The sequence below is a fragment of the Lissotriton helveticus genome, chromosome 2_1 (genome assembly GCF_964261635.1).
Source record: "Lissotriton helveticus chromosome 2_1, aLisHel1.1, whole genome shotgun sequence".
NCBI classification, from domain to species: Eukaryota; Metazoa; Chordata; class Amphibia; order Caudata; family Salamandridae; genus Lissotriton; species Lissotriton helveticus.
This window is the reverse complement of record NC_136059.1, coordinates 1,973,670,659-1,973,688,402: the sequence shown is the minus strand read 5'-3', so window position 1 is coordinate 1,973,688,402 and position 17,744 is coordinate 1,973,670,659. Positions and strand designations below refer to the sequence as shown.

Sequence of the window (17,744 nt, the reverse complement as noted above, 5' to 3'; positions counted from 1 at the left end):
TGGTGCGGAGTGCAATGCCTGCCATAAAGCGCAGTGTAGAGTGACAGTGTTGTAGAGTATAGAGGTGTACAGTGTAGTGTAGAATGCCGTAGAGTGCAATCGCACAAAGTGGAGTAAAGTGCAGTAGCGTACACTAGATTGTTACATAGTACAGTGGAGCGGGGCAGAGTGACTTTGGGTGGATTAGCATAGAATGGCACGATGCAGAATAGCATAGAGCGTAGTGGTGTGCAGTGCATTGGAGAGGAGTGGCATACAGTTCGTGGAAGAGCGCAGTGTCGTAGAGTGTTATTGGTTTTGAGTAAAGTGGTGCAGTGCGTATTGACGTAGAGTGAACTGGCAGAATGGCATGGTACGAAGTGGGGCACAGTAGAGTGTAGTGGCATAGAATGGTACAGAGTAGAGTGGCACAGAGCTGTGGTGGAATGTGTTGTAGAGTATAGTGGTTTACAGTACGTTAGTGTGGAGTAGAATGGATTCCCAGGGAAATTTTCAGAATGTCCCCAAGATATTAGCAAGCCAGAGTAGGCTTCGACCTAAAAAAAGAACCAAAAGGGACTTACATCAGCACGTTTACATTTTCCTATCCTATATGTGATGCACATTAAACTAAAACCTTTCGATAAAGTCAGTTTACTGGTGCGTTTAATTTCATAGAATAGATTCTGCTTTTTATGTTATTAGCCATGAAGTATCATACCAAGGATTTAAGTGGCTTTTGGGATGGGTAATGTAGGACTACTGTAGTTCCATGATCTTATAAAGGAACTCTGCCTTCGGCCTCACTCCTCTATGTCATGCAATTACTCTGTAAAATGCAATATCCTTATAATGTAGGACATGGAGTACTTTATCCCATATACATCAACGCATATCACCACAGTAGCAATAAGAGCACCCTGAGTCAGACCAATTACTTCCAAGACAAAATGCCGAATACCAAAGCATAGACAATCTGAGTATGTTAACATTTACCACAGAAAACCTTACTAAAACCAACATGCAAGAGATTAAGTAGTAAGTACTTATAGCACCTGACACGCAAATAAAGCAAACCACCAGAGAAAAAAAAAAGATCCTCAAAGCAGGAAACAAATGTGTTAATGGCAAAGGTGAATAATAACAGCGACATCAAAATGGTGTTACATGTAATGTCTTACAAGGCTGTGGTTTTGTTAAGCCAATAGCATCAATGCCACGAAGTAAACATATCGCAAATGAGCAAAGTTCGTGCCGCTTAGCAAACGACAGCTGACCAAAAACAATTCCCAAATCGCCTCCAGCGGCACTCTGCCCAGAAGAGAATCAGTCACTCCAAATAAATGATAAATGTCTCTTTTGCATTAGCCCTGCACCCGTAAAGAGAAGCATGCTCTGCATCTTTTTAAAACCACTCAAAACTCAAGCGCTTTTCAGGTGCAAGCAAACCATGACTGCTTAGGGCCTGGCCACATTAGAAACGAACAACAACGCAATAGAATTCAACACTACGCGCTGGTCGGGACAGTTCAATGAGAGTCCTTGCCCACAGTAAAGCTGCACCGACTTCTGTTCCGCACGCCAAACGCCATACTGCCGCAGGAGTGAGAGCTTCAAACTCCATCCAACTCGCATCCCGCCCATCCGCCCTTCTCACGTGCTGGCTCAGCCACGGTGGGTGGCAGAAAAAAGACGGTCACACAACACGCCATGAAAGGAGGGAGCTTACATCTTCTTTTTAGCGCCTTTCTTGCCTCCTTTGGTCAGCCGCTTGTTCTTTCCGACTGCCATGTTGGAGCTTAGGAACGAAAGAGGAGGAAAAGGGTAATCGCGCGAGACTTTAGGAGCCTGAGCAAAGGAACATTAGGAAGAGATATTCTCGCGAGAGCAAAGCTACCTGCAGCTACACCTAGCGGTTGGAGGATGAATAACATCTCTGGAACTATTACGAGCGGTTCAAACCCATTAAAAACCAAAAACGTCCTGGCACGAGACCCTAATTTGAAATACTCAAGGCGGCCATTTGTAAGTAATGCGTAAATATATGAAGGCACAATAAGAAAACCTGCAAAAGTACGCAAAATGAGCTGAATAGGATCGCTACATGGATCCAGCATATACCAACATGACGAGCAACTATTTCAGGTGTCACGCTTTTTCTCGTAATAAATGCAATTTACCGCTAACGATATGGTAAGATATCAGTTAATACAGTAATAACGCTATGAAAAAGTTCTTTAAAAGTTAAATGCTGTTGTTTCTGAATTGAGATATGGCACTTCATTGGAGCATGCTGCAGGCTAAATGTACACAAGCGTGATTAAGTCCTTCCAGTTCTGTGACTGACGACGGACAAATTTTCTTTCTGATTTGTCAATACCACAGAGTTCCAATGAAAAGATAAAATGCCAACACATTCATTTTTGACACACCAGTCGCTATTCTCCCATGAACACAGTGCTTTTGAATATTTATGTATTTATTTTTATTTGCAGTTTTATATAGCGCTGGCTAGACCCGGAGGTATCAGAGCGCTTTACTTAAGGATTAGCGAGTTACAAAATGATGTCTGTTACAGTTAGTATAATATAGAGAAAAAGAAACAGTGTTACACAGTAACATGAGTTATTAGAGCATAGCTTAACATACACACACTAGCATACATGCCAACATTTCAACTTCGATAAGAGGGAGAAATATTCGCGGGTGGAAAGACCTGAATAACGCGTAACACGAAACGGGTCAGGCGTAACACAAAATAGATTGCAGGCAGTGGTGGCTGGTGACATTTGAAAGTTGTGAGGTGTAAACATCTGTGGGAGTGCACTGCGGCGAGCAAGGACAGCTTGCAAGCCTGAACACCTTAAGGACGGTTCGGGTTGTTCACCCCCCTGAGAAAATTTGGAAAAGAGAGTGGGTAAATGGTGCATTTTCAAGCACATTTGAGAAACAAGAAGGTTAATAAAGCAATTGTGAAAGTGCATTATACATTAATAAAGGGATGTCATATAACAACATGTAGATAGAAATGTTTCTGAAGCTAGGCCCTGCCAGTGCCACGTACGTCTGAGCAATATATACGCTGCGTGACAGCAGGGCCTAGCGTCAGAAACATTTCTATCGTAAAGTCCTTCCAGCGTGTGACCTGCTGTATGCGTAGGATCGCATATGAATTGTTTTAGTCCAAAGCTAGCGAGGATATCTAAAAAATGAACAGTGTCTGCATTATTGTTACCCTCCAAGTGGAGATTGAAGTCTCCGAGGATGGTGAAACTATCCGTATCCGAGCAGGATTCTAGGTAAGTCTGGAGGGAGAGGAAAAACGGGGATCTGAGGTCAGGGGGCCTATAGACCAGCAAAGGTTTACAAATTATTAGATTTTAATAGGAATGACATTGCCTCCGCGCCCACTAAGGACTCCGCAGTGATCATAACTGAGAAGAGGGTGCGATAAATAATCGCTATTCCCCCCCTTTCCTGTCAACGTTGGCAATAACATAACCAGTAGGTACCGCGAGTTGCCAGTCAGGATCACTGCTTTCATTGGCCCAGGTTTCGGTAAGAAAGACAATATCAGGGTCCTCTACTTGGATGAGACATTCTAGATAGGGTTTATGTTTCACCATAGATCTATTTGAGGTAGAGAAAGCTCTTTCTACATAAACTCTAGGCTTACCAGTCCTTTCAAGACGGTTGTTGTTACTGTTACTTGTGGTGGTTATTTCAACGTCTTTCCTATTGGAGGTCGACTCCTCAGCCCTCCGGCCGCATCGATTGCATCACAGAGACAAAGGAGGGATGGAACTAAGCAGAACCTCATGAAAAGAACACGTACCAGGGTTAAGCTGCAATAGTTGATCCCGTGCGAAACGGGCAGGGGTCCTGACACCGGGCAGATTTTGGGCACAGACGGGCTTGCCTTTGGCACGCCTTCCGTGCGACGCTGGCGCGCCCGCTGAGTAGTCGCTGCATCCGGGTATTTATGTCGAGGGAGGGAGGGAGGGAGGGCCAAACAACTAGAGCGCTGCTCTATGACCAATACACTAGAGCGCTAATCTTCAGGCGTGTCAGCACAAAATGGCCAGACAACACCAATAAACTAGAGCGCTAATCTTCAGGCGTGTCAGCACAAAATGGCCAGACAACGCGTTAGCATTCCAGGTGAGATGGCAAGTTCGAAGAATTATGCTTCAATTTAAAAATGCAGGAAGACAAACAAAATATTCAGTATAGAATTAAGATTTCCACTAAAAAGCCTGTCAGAATACCCACACCCTCTTTGCGGTGTATCTGCTTGGTTATTGCTGGCGCGGTGGCTGCATCCGGGTATTTATGCCGAGGGAGGGAGGGCCAAACAACTAGAGCGCTGCTCTAAGACCAATAAACTAGAGCGCTAATCTTCAGGCGTGTCAGCACAAAATGGCCAGACAAAGTGTTCGCGTTCCAGGTGAGATGGCAAGTTCGAAGAATTATGCTTCAATTTAAAAATGTAGGAAGACAAACAAAATATTCAGTATAGAATTAAGATTTCCACTAAAAAGCCTGTCAGCATACCCCACACCCTCTTTGCGGTGTATCTGCTCAGATGAATCACTGAAGCTATACAGGAAGATGGCAGGGCCACTAATAAAGGGACATGCTTTTTATTCCACGCACTAGCGATGGCTCTGACATTTTGGTCGAGCAGAGAAGTTGGGATTAATCTATAACTTTTCGAGGTTCACACTGTGCAATTCAGCTACCAGATGGGTACTATCTTTAACATCAAAGGTTAATGCTTTGTCCTTAATTCTTGGAAGGGGAGATTAGAGCCTGTGCAACAGGCAATCGGCATTTTATTTTTAGCAGCTGCACAATAGATAGTGCTAGTGCAACAAAATCAGTCCCAAACTCCTATTTTTGGTTTGTGCTGTGTAAAACTGCCAAAAATAACATGTTGATATATGTCCCAGACTATAATCTCCACCTCCAAGAATTAAGGAGAAAGCAATGATCCCTGATTTGCTAGTTGCATGCCGTGCAGTTCAGCCAGCCAGTAGATGAGTACCTGCCTCTGATATTAAAGGATATTGCTTTCTTAGAGGGGAGAACCAGAAAATGAACAGGGAGAGCTGAGCCAAGAGTGTGGCTTGGCTTTTAGGGCTTGTGCACGAGCTGAGCAGTGAGAATGTTTGCTATGTACATCATACAACAAACATCATGTAAAATATGACAAAATCTCTTCAAAATTCAAAAAAGTGAATTTCTCTAACATGTAGAAGCTTTAACATTAAAACGTCATATTACAGCACTGTACTAAAGAAATACTTACAAGTGATAGTTTTGAGGCACAAACCATTAGTGAAATAAGAGGCAAGTCATGTGTCATGTAAAACCTGTCAACTGCCCAGATTAATTTATATTCTGAACTCACATATTTGAAAATGCTATCATATGCGATCTTGAAGAAAAATTAGTTTTGGTGAAATAAAGTATTTGCCTCAGATCAGACAATTTAAACGGCGAAACCACAATTTACAAATCAGCCACTAAATAGGTATTTATTTGTCTTTACTTATGCTAATGCTTTGGTTTTAACCTTTGTTCATTTTTCATGTAGCATGAACTGACCCAAAGGTACTAGAGCGCCTTACATAAGCACCAGCTGTATTACACAATGTCGCCATTTATTGTTTATAGGCATGGGGAGATTAAGTGATTTGCCCAGAATCACAGGATGTTGAGCCAATGCTGGGACTTGAAACTGGTTCCCCAGTTCCAAAGAATGCAACTCTGGCCCTAACACCACATCTGGAGTATAGGGAGAATGAGCATTTCATTGTTGGCGCTAACAAAAACTGAGTTCTAAACTATGTTTTTGTAAGCACTATGTGAAACGGACTCAAAAAAAAGTTACTTCCCCCCCCAAAAAATTTGAGGACAAAGAGTTAAGCTTTAATGTAAGAGGTAATTTTTGGAGAGGGAGACTAGTGTGAATGAGATTGGCATCAACATTTTAATTTTCATCGTTTTACAAAGTTCAAAGAAACACAGGGTTAATAACCTTGGTTGAAACATATTTTTTTCTCCCAGGGGCAATTCATGGGTTTCACTTGTTTTGAATTTTTTCTTATCTTCACGTGTGTCAGGAGCACAGAAAAACACTATGGCTGGCAAATTGGGAGTGTGACAATATTGCAGGAGCAGGTTTCTGACAGTGCCTACTTCGAGTCACAGGAAACGAATCTCTAGGGCCTGCTGAAGCCCACCGAGGAATACTTTTATGCTGGACGTAGCCAGGCAAAATTACTTTCGGAGTCATCACCCCTGGGCCTGCCCAAGGTCACATTTCTGCCAATAGCTTTAGGACGGGCTCCGGTCATAATGTATTGGCAACTTCAGGTGGCGGGGGAGAAAGGGCAGAGAGCAGAGGTTATTTCCGAACTGAATTTAGCTCTTAAGTTATCTCGAGCCGATCATTCGGCAATCCGCATGGAATCGGGTTTTTAAATACAAGAATCGGGAGGCGGGAGACTAGCCATCAAATCGGTAGTCTCACGCCTGAATCGGGAGGGTTGGCATGTATGCACTAGGTAGACCTTTTTACTTACTACCATTCCTGAGTTTAGAGTTTATCCGTTTGTATCTCTTCCTTGAGTGACTTTACAACTTGTACATTTGCACATTTTTTTTCTGTGTGTATCTCTTCGTTGTGTGACTTTACAACTTGCACATTTGCAAATTTTTCTTGTTTGTATCTCTTATGTAACTCATGTAATCCAAATTCCTTATGAAACGCAACTGGTTGTTTTGTAAAGCACTCTGACACCTTCGGGTAATGTTCGCGCTATATAAAATCGCATTAAATGAATAAAAAAATGGGGTTGGAATGAAGATCAGGTCAGGAAAAGATCGACAAGGCAGAAAGTAATTCAGGAGAATCAAAAAGACAAAGTTAAATTTAAAACAAGCCGGCTGATTCGTGGGAGGCGGGGGAGGAAGGCGACACGGTGGAGGGACGAAGGAAAGTCTGTCCTATATCCGCTGGGTAGGTGATGGCCAAGGGGGTGAACCACAGCCCATTGCTAAGTCTACTGCCCCGCTATCTTTGGGGCCCTCATTACGATTCTTGTCAGGTGAGTGATGTTGAGACACTTCGCTCTTGAATACTTAGTTTTAGTTTGCCATTACAAATTCACGACTACCAGTCCCAGAATACAAATTGTTGAGCTACAGCGCTAGGAATGGCTGCATGTCCAGGTGTGCTGCTGTCTACCAGAAAACCATGTCTGTCACCCCAGATGTAGCATACCTTACTGCTCATCACCCGCTCAAATTCCAAATATATTGTTGGTGTTTTTCTCCAAAATATATCATTAATTGCCGCAGGTCAGGTCTGAGCAGATAATTCATTTGACCCGCGTGCTTGTGAAGCGCTACTCACCGCCAAACTGCGTCTTCTTCCTTTGCAATGTAGTTCTCACATCTCAGCCAGGCAATGGCAAACTTGATTACGTAAAAGAAAGTAAAGAAGAAAGATCCTAACTCGATGCGCTACCCACGCCTGCAACAGGAATTCTTCAGATCTCCTCAAGTGGGAAGTGTTTTACATATGTTCTTTCGTCAGGCACATCTGCATACGTGTCAAGTGACCTCTTGTGAAGTATATCGCGTATCCCCGTAAAACTGTCCACGCTTTCTTTCTAAAGTTTCATTTTGGGACCTGTGGTTTCGCTTCTAACATTGCAAGGCTAGCTCACCTTTAAAGTACGAATGCTATTTATACGAGTGAACCAGTGCGAGGTCAATACCTGATCAGGGATCAATACTCAATTCATACAATTACAATGGCCTATACACATTCACCCAAAATCCCTGATGCACTGGGGTAAATTTATTTCTGTTCAATACTTTGCTTTCTGTGAACCATGTATAATGTCATTAGAATGCCTACTTAGTTAATTAATCAACTTTCCTTCCACTTGGTTGATGGACCAATTAGTTGAATAGTTGATGATAATGATTATACTATCTAACTTAATCCTTCAGTTAGCTAAATAACCACAAACACTCGGTAAAGTTTATGAAGCTTTATCTTAAATATTTTACGCGAATGCTCATTGCATACCGTCACAAATATAAATAATGAAACTCACAAAGGGAGATATACATCAGCAACTTTTAAATGAATGCAAGATCATCTCTTAAACAATGACATTATGCATGAAGGAGTGGATAGATTAAGAGACAAAAGTTTCAGCAAAAATATATGCGAAACATAATACACCGAACGGAGGGGATAGATGAAGAGACAATGGTATCATCTAAAATAATAAGTTCAATGTATCTATAACGAAGTGGATAGGTGAAGAGACAAAAGTTTCAGAAACAAAATACATTTGCAAAGACATCTGCATGTGAGTCAGACACAAAATACAAACCTAAGGGTCTGTGAGAAAACCACCCCCTCGGTCTAGGAGATGATGGGGGTTCCCTGAAATAGGACCAGGGAACAGAGATTACTGGACCCAAAGGTAGGACAGGGACAAGAACACAGCTAGGCCTCTCTGCAAATGGACAAACAGCGACGCCTTCACCTGTCTTCTCTTCCCCCCGCAAGTCTAAACCACACCCCTAAAGGCACCCTAATTATATCCTAAAATCTTCATGTCCGTCCCACATAAATTGAAACATTATTAAAATCTAAGCAAATGATTGGTGGGCTTTGGGGGTGGCTCTGTCACACCATGGTGACTTCACGTACAATTTAGTCACATTATTGTTCAGCATCCTTTCTCACAGTTAGGGTTTTAACACATGCTCACATTTTCTTTCATTAGATACATTTGAAAACTTTTATTCATAAAATTGTCAACGTCCGCGGGATAAAACTCTGGTCCCGCGGTTGATTTTTCCATTTGACAGACAATCGTCACTTTGACCTTCATCTCGTACATCATTTCTGCTGTGCACCGCGCGTCTGCCTCGCCGCTGACAGTTCAGATCCACTCCTCAGTTTACCCCTCCCTCTTTGGACAATTTGAGACAAGATGGAATTTCATTCAGCACACTATATCTTTTATTAATGATGTGATAAAATCATTTTCTCTATGTACCCCCCTCCTTGCACTATTCCTTATTAGAGTTACCTAGCATAAGCTTTAAGCATTATTCTTTGTTTTAAAGCAAAATGCAACATGCAACTACAAAATGCACATGCAGCCTAGTCATGCATATATTTTTCATTTTCTCCAGAGCATACTGCAAATACGTTTTAGTTCTTTCATATATTATTTCATATTAGTGCATACATGCGCAAAGCTACTTCCCACGTTTTTGTGTAAGGTGCATGTTAGGTTTTTTAATTAATTTTTTACTACTTACTGTTAGTACGTATTATGGGGGTATTAATTTGAGCAGGTTTCTTTTCTCGAACCCCTGCTCCATCAATCCCCCCTCTGATGGCTTACAGGAGCCATCATAAAATACCTACCATGCAGAGTGCCATCTTCATTTTATCTAAAACTCCGTACTCTTCTCTCTTTTTATGGCACCCTCATCTAAATCTTTCATCATATCATAGTATTTCCCTTTCATGTCTTCTAATTCTATCTCTTCTCTTTATCTTTTTCTTGATATTCGTTCATTCTTTGATTCTGTCACTTCTCTTTTCCCACTTTTACACTTACAACATTTATATGCTGTTATTATCATGAATGCTACTATGGCTATAGAAATTATTGGCATTATTATTTTCCCTAATAAGCTACTTCCAAAGGTAGATAACCATTTACTCACAGAGGAGAAACCCTTACCAAGTTTCTCCCAAACACCATCAACCTCCAGTTGGGTCAAGACCTCCTGTAATTTCGGAATGTTTTGATATATCCCTCAATTCCTTTACTTTTATCAGGAATATAGGTACAGCAGTGTTGGATTTTCAACGTGCCACAGACTCCACTCTCCTTTGCCAGTAAGATATCAAGAGCAAGTTGATTTTGCAAAACCATTGATCTGATTGCAACCATTTCGGTGTCAATCATCAAAAACCAACCAGCAGTATCCGTTGATAAGCGATCAACCACTGTGGACAACCTTCGAATTTTGTGCGAATTCAGGACGACTCCAACTGAGGATATCAGTGCACCAAAAATATCACCTACTATTTCTGAGAAACTTGCTCTTCTATTGTGTGTTAGTCCTTGCTTTACCTCATGTAGTTGATTACTACTTCGGTCCATGGGATAGACCTTTGGGAAAACAATTGCAAAATAACAACTTCCATACCAGTGTGCCGGAAATCTCAAATAGGCCTTTTTACCACACACATAATAGACTCCTGGAAAGACAGGACCAGTTCCACCTATCACTCCCCAACCACCAGTGATTTGAAAAATATGCTCACATTGACTACTACCTTTTTTTTTTGTCCTCATCTCACCTTGGCATGTACAAATGAACAATCGCAACCCCATTCCGTCCTGGGCGCCCAGGGTTGAAGTTCTTGCTGTACCCGGAGCCGACCCGGCTACCCCTTTATTCTGGGGCCAGGTGTAATCATTGGACAAATTCGGGATTTGTTACCAGCCTCATTTCAATAGCCCACTCCATCAAAGGTCGCCATACCATACTATTCCTATTATGTGGTGCACCAGTTTCAAAGCGCGTGGTTCTCAGAACAGATTGAAGCCAATTTTCATGCAAGGGAGGGGTAGCATCCTTCCATACCTTACATATTTCTCTTCGTGCAATAAGAATTAAGGTGAAAAATAAAGCCACCTGTGTCCCCCTTAGCCCACCAATAAGATCAGTGTCCAGACCAAAAAAAACCCTTACAACATTCAAACTAAGCTTCATCTTAAAAACACTCTCCAATGTCCTCTCCACATTGACCCAGAAGGTGCCAATCATAGGGCAGTCGTAAAAAACGTGGATATCGTCCGCCTCTGGCATATCACACCTGGGGCACAAAGGAGGTGGACTAATACATTTTGCGATTTTTTTGGGAGTGTAATAGAGCCTATTTATGACGTAGTAGTGGTTCTTCTTAAGAGAGGCAGACTTGACAAACCTATACAGATATTGAAGAGATATATTGTATAGGTCAGGACAGAGAGTCTCCAAACAAGATGTAGCGGGGGGGGGGCTAGAATTTCATCCGCCTCAATCAGTTCCCTATACCAGAGTCCCACTTCCTTCTTCCTGTGACTCGGGGACTGGAGCGCCACCTCAATGTCCCAGTTCCCACCGATGTTGTCTTTCTCAGCAGAATACCATGAACAAAGTTGAACAGATTTAAATCTTGAGAAGCAATCCCCAATCCTAGTCCGCAGGATCTCCCAAGGAAGTACCCCCTCAGATGACACTAGGTCTGACCAGATTGCTATTCCCGCTCTCCTAACTGAAAGAGACATACTGTCCTAGAGGCACAACGGTGTGCCAGGGGAATCCCATATAGGGGCAAAATCCGAATAATATTTTATACCCCAACATCCCTTAACTCTATTCCAAAGTATCAAGGCAGATTTTAATACCTTTAGGCGGACCTTTTTGTAAAATCTTGGTGCACCAAATTTATACAAAAATCCAGGGCCACCCCCCTCCTGATCTAGCATCGTATTTAAAATCTGCCCCCAGTGAGAGTTATCCGGGCTAATTAGAAGGATTCGGATATTTTTTAGCTGAAAGGCAAAAACATACCACAGAACATCTGGAAGCGCCAGACCCCCCTTTAATAATCTTCTTTTCAGTTTTTTCTAAGATATCCGGGCGTTCTTATTTGCCCAGATAAAACTGCCTATCTTCCCCTGAATCTTTCCCAAGATTTTATTATGGAAGGTTAAGGGTATCGTGTTAAATAAGTAGGTCAGCTTGGGCAAGATGACCATTTTGACCAAGATGACACGGCCATATATTGTCAACGGGAGATTTTGCCATCTCGAAAATAAATGATCAATGTCTTTAGTCACCTTTTTCAAATTAACCTTCACTATGTTATTAAGGTCAGATGTAATTAATATGCCTAAGTATCTAAACTGGCTACTTTGGGCTCCCTCCCAATGGTTGACTCCCCAGCACATTATTTCTGTTTTTGTGCTGTTTATCAGATAGCCAGAGTATTGACCGTAGTCTACCATGATCTCCTCAACTCTGGGGAAGACCTCTACCGGGTTGCTGGTATAAACCAATAGTTCGTCTGCATATAAAGCCAGCTGACAACAATAGTCCTTTATTCTGAAGGGTGTAATTTGATCATCCAACCTCAATGCTTGGGCCAGAGGCTCAATATAGAGATCGAACAAGAGGGGCGAAATAGGACACCCCTGCCTTGTTCCCCTCCCGATATTAAAGCGTGGTGACAGAAAGCCATTCAGGAGAATCGCGGCCGAAGCGCCCTCATAGCATCCCCTCAAGGTTTGGATAAAAGTTGCTCCAAACCCCATAGTGTAAGAACATCTCACAGAAATCCCCAGTTGACACGGTCGAAAGCCTTTGCGGCGTCATATGCTGCCACCGCTAATGGTTCCGACCGCGCCACCGCAAGATCGATACTACCGATCAGCTGTAAAGTTAGCTCATGAATATGTCTCCCGGGGATGAAGCCCTTCTGGCCCGTATTGATCAAAAGCGGGACCAGCTTGGCCAATCTCCCTGCCAAAACACTGGTAAAGATCTTATAGTCTGCGTTTAGCAGGGAGATTGGTCTATAAGAGTCTGCCTTGAGGGGATCCTTCCCTGGTTTTAAAATTAACACAATAGTAGACTCTTTTCAAGATGGCGGGATTCTGCCTTGAGGACTATAGATATAGTTAAATAGTTCACAGAGTCTTGGTACCATGAGATCCTGGAGCGCTTTATAGACTTTGCCTGGGAGAGCTTCAGGGCCTGCTGCTTTATTATTTTTGATTTTTTTTATATATAGTTTAATTTCTTCCTCTGTGAAGCGACTATTAAGCATATTGCGACCATCCTCTGTCAGGCCTGGGAGAGCCTTACTTTCCAGCCACCGCAGAGTGTTGACGGAACCTGGAGAGGGCTCTTCTTGATATAGTTCCGAGAAGAGGGAAAAAAAGCATTTTTCCATAACCTCCTGATGGCAAGATATAGTTCTCTGCTCATCGATGATTAGCCTATTAACATTGTTCCTAACCCGATCAGCTCTAATCTTACCCGCCAATACTGCCCCAGCCCTCTCGCCATACTCATAGTTTTCCATAGAGTATGCAGCCCACTGAGCCTTAACTTTCTGGTCGAGTAGACCTCGATATTCTAGGCGTAAGCGTTCTATTTCAGCCAAGACCTGTGACATATCATCCACTTGAGCACTTACTCTCAGTGCTTCCAAGGATGAGATTTTATCTTCTATCATCTTAAGCTAAGGAACTGACCTCGGATATGGGTCTTATAGGCGTCCCAAACAAATTCAAGCGGGGCTGATCCTATATTATCAGAAAAAAAATTAGTGGAGGATATGCCAGCCGCTGTGACAATGGCCTGATCGTTCAAGACTGCCCTTTTTAAGGTCCCTCTGCGGGTTATTGTGGTCTTAGCCCTTCCTGTGTTGATTGAAAAAAAAATGGGGGCATGGTCGGACAAAATACTAGGCAAGATTTTATTATCCAACAGAGCCTCTAAACAGACTCTGTCCATCAAGATGTAATCCAATCTTGAGGCATGTCCGTGTTTTTTGCTAAAATACGTAAAACCTGGCGCTGATCCGTTCCTAGTTCAAAAGGAGTTAATTAGACCGAGATCATGTATCATATTCACCATGGCACGACAAGATCTTGGAGCGGTAATTACCTGGCGATAGTTAGAACGGTCTTGCCGGGGATCAAGAAGTATATTAAAATCTCCACCGATAATCATCAGTGAGCACGCTTCGGCCAGGTTAGACTGCAGCTTCTGCAGGGAGGCTGGGTCGTCTATATTTGCCCATAATAAGACGCGACAGTCATGACGATTCCACTGAAATCGGACTGTACTTGAACCCATCTTCCTGACTGATCTGTTGTAGATGACCTTATAGAACCACCAATACCTGCCTTGATTAAAACTGCAACTCCCTTATTTGCCGCTGACTGCTCAGAGCAGCAGAAGGCTCCGATCCAACTAAGCTTCCCGAAAACCTCCTTGCTCTCGCAGAAGCTCAAGTGGGTTTCCTGGAGTAAAATTACTTTAGCGGCAGATTGCTCTAAATATTTAAAGATCAACCTACGTCTCCTAATACATCGGAGGCCATTGACATTCCAGGATATAAAATCCAAACTATTGTGGGTCATACAGAATTTTCCAGCCCCTCCTTCTTGCCCCGGTGTCCATACGACCTTCTACACAACATTGTTTAATTTGGGGTTCTTGTGAGTGCCTGTAAGATGAGAACATATTTTTTTTCTTTTTTTCCCCCTGCACCCTTCCCCCCCCCCCTTTGCTACCCCAAACCCTCTCCGCCTCCCGGGGAACCCTCCTTCTTTCCTGAGCATTACGCTCTTAGACGGATCCCCCCATACCTTGTGTGATTATAAAATAATATGTGAACGAAAAAAAAAGCAAAACATTTATGTCAACTGTCTGCAGCGGTTGTTGCCTAGAGCCAGTGTATAGCACGCTCTGTATCTAACTGTTAGTTACCCTACTGAATTCTCCAAATGATTATATAGCTATGTCGCTCAGGCCTTCCCTGCGGCCCCAGCTGCTTGCATCCCTTCTCCACTAGCCCCTTTATTGCCTGCTCTTATTTTTTCAATCAAACTATCTGCTTCCTCCACCTGCCGAATGTTATACATGTGGTTGTTCCACATTACCCAGAGTGAAGCAGGAAATTTCAGCTGAGCACGTGCCCCCAGGGTATTAAAGATTGCCAGTCTCTTGCCCATTTCCCATTGCTTTGATGCTGTGATATGTGAGACATCAGAACGGATTGTAAAGGAAAATGACGTGGAAAAGGACACTGATTTTATAGAGCCTGCTTTTAGTGCCAGCGACAGGATCCTTTCCTTAATGGCATAGGTGAGAAAGTTGACCAAGATTTTCCTTGGACGTTCTTTCGCCAAGTTCCGCCTATAAGGATCACGATGGACTCTCTGAAGATCGGCTAGTAGATCTTGGTCTGTATCCGGCGAGTCCTTTAAAATTGTCGTTTTAAGCACTGCGACAATAAATGCCTTAATGTCATTCCCTTCAAGGTCCTCAGGGACATCGAAGAATTTTAAGTTGTTTTTCCTCTAATGATTTTCGAGTCTTTCAAGGTCGTCTCTCATCTCCCGGTTCTTCTGGACCAGCTTATCGATGTTAACTGCGGATGTAGTAAGGGCTTCTTTGATCTTAGGCATTTCCACTTCTAGGGCATCCGTCCTTAATGAGACTTCTTCTACTTTTCGGGCCAGTGCCTCACAGGAGGCCTGAATGGCCGTCTGATTAGCCTCTGATGTGGTGAACCGTCTCCCTATGTCATCCCTTAGTCCCAACAGAATATCTGCCAGGGTTGCAGGGGTAGACGATGTAGATGTGAATATTGTAGTGTCCAGGGAGGCACTAATAGGGGCTGCCTCTTTATGTCTGGCAAGTTCCTCCACCTGCTCAGTATCTTGTATATCCAAAGCCGAGACACAATTAAAAAGTTCCACTGTCGGATGCACCATTTCGGGCATATTGATTGTAAGGGGTGGAGACGACTGCGGAGATGGGCAAGACTGAGTTGGTGTAGATGAAGAATTAACATTCACTGACTCCTCTGTAGGAGCCCCATCCCAGACAGCTTCTGCAGCTTCGATTATTGGACTCGTTGTGGCCCTCGCCACAGCCATCTCTTTTCTCTTACTTAAGCCACTGGCAGAGAGAACTTTGTAGTAAGATTTCAGTGATGGAGTGACTCTTAATACGGCTGGTGGCCCACCTTTTGTCTTTTTCTTGCCCTTTCCTTTTCCCGACGGGGTGTCTGATCCACTATGGTCTCCCCTCCCCTTCGCTTTCTTTTTCTGTGTTATAGCTCTAATAAGGGTCACCGGTGGGGAAATTGAGGGTTTTGAGAGACCTGGCACTATATTGGAAGCCCGGTTACGGAGAGTGTACCTACTAACCGGGGATAAAGACTCAGATACCAAGGGCCCTGGCTTATCTGGATTATCTGGGGGGAAGCCAGGGTAAGGACAAGCGGTATCCTGGTTATTTGTCTCCATACAATGCTCCCACACCTGACCGCTGTTGGAGGTTGCTGAGTGATAGGTTAACACCGTAGGGGTGTAGGATGCGATATCCACCACAAACGACTCCTACTCCACCCTTCTGGCCAAGAGTCACCCCACTAAGCAGCGCCGAGATCTCTAAAATGAAGGTAACAGAGTCATTTCAGCAGCCCCCGCTTCTTAGGAGGCACCCAGTTACATGTGTATTACCAGGAATCGGGCTTACTGTGCCTAATGAATACGTTATCTTTCGGCCTATTTTTTTAATCGGCCTCCCAGGATTGCTCCTCCAGGAATTAGCAGCACCCAGCTCCCGGAACCAGGCAGGTTCTGAGGGCGTACTGCCCCCTCTCATCACCATCCGCCTCTACTATTTTCAATGGCGAATGTCAATGTGCTCAACCTTCCACGGCCCCTCTGCCCGTAAATAAGATGCCTAGGATATGCTGGAGACACAACACTTCCCCGGGCCCCTGACTGTGGAGCTAAACACTAAACACTACCAGTCGATATGAACCGCCCAGCTAGAGGCTGTTAGCGAACTATAAGGCAATCAGGGTCCAGAAAAAAAAAAAAGGAGAAAAAACAAGCCCCCGCTTACGCCCCTCCCTCCTCGGGTGCCAAGCATACCTTTTAAAAAATTGTCCAAGTGTCTCGGGCAGATGCACGCCCCAAAGCCGAGCCCCTCGAGTGGAGGGTTGATGAACCACCTCTGATGCCGTAAATGTGCTTCCGACCTCGAGGCGCCGGTCGACATCAAAGAGGAGAAATTACCCGTTCCTAGCTAATATCTCCATATATTCAGTTCCAGATTCCCGGTGATTATGCAGCCGATGGAGCCGATGAAAGCCGATGAAAGATCTCTGCTGCAAGACAAATAAAACGCCAGGCCCCGCTGACCCACAAGCAAGCAAACGAGCTGGCGGAGTGAAACGCCCCACACAGAATGGGAGGAGCTCCGTCACGGCCGTTAGCTTCCGGCCGTCATGCTCCCCGTCATGCAGCAGGAATGGATTTACATTGACTACTACCAATAAAGTCATTGTTATAGTTAGTTTTTGTTCTAAGCAAACAAATTTTCCCTTTCTGAGCCCAGTCCAGGGACATTGCAGCGTATGTCTTGCCTTTCTCATAATCTCCTTCTCTAAAGAGGTATCCGTAACTTCTGTTCAGCAGCCTTTCTTTGGAAACTTTCTCTTCTACCTTCTACCATTTCTATGAAAATCTTTTCCTCTACCCACAAACTACAAGTCAGGTTATTTCTATAGGCATATTCTACATCTAAAGTTTCAGTGATATGGACGAACTCTCCCATATAACGTACATTTTTACTACTTAAATCCTTATTTAGTTCCTTAATAACAGGTATATTGGAGTAGTGATATTCGAGTTTCTCAGTCACATAAAACAGAATGGTTAGTATACTGCAAGACACACCATTGGTTAAAGGTAGGTGGTGATAGGTCACCCCCTCTGAGACAGACGAAGATAATTGCATGCACACATAACAATCACTCACATTCATGGTTTCTATATATTAAAACAACAATTTAGTAAACACATTTAACAAAAAATCACTAATTGATTTATCATGATGGAGAG

At 43.4% G+C, this 17,744-nt stretch overlaps 1 protein-coding gene across 1 annotated transcript in view; it reads right to left on the bottom strand.

Moving 5' to 3' along the window:
- Nucleotides 1–1,881, bottom strand: part of RPS3A (ribosomal protein S3A) — a 33,698-nt gene extending 31,817 nt beyond the window's left edge. Inside the window, exon 1 of the mRNA XM_078676917.1 lies at nt 1,709–1,881. Coding sequence (XP_078533043.1) covers nt 1,709–1,770 — 62 coding nt within the window. The 5' untranslated portion in view covers nt 1,771–1,881. The remainder of the gene's footprint in view (nt 1–1,708) is intronic.
- Nucleotides 1,882–17,744: the final 15,863 nt, after the last annotated feature.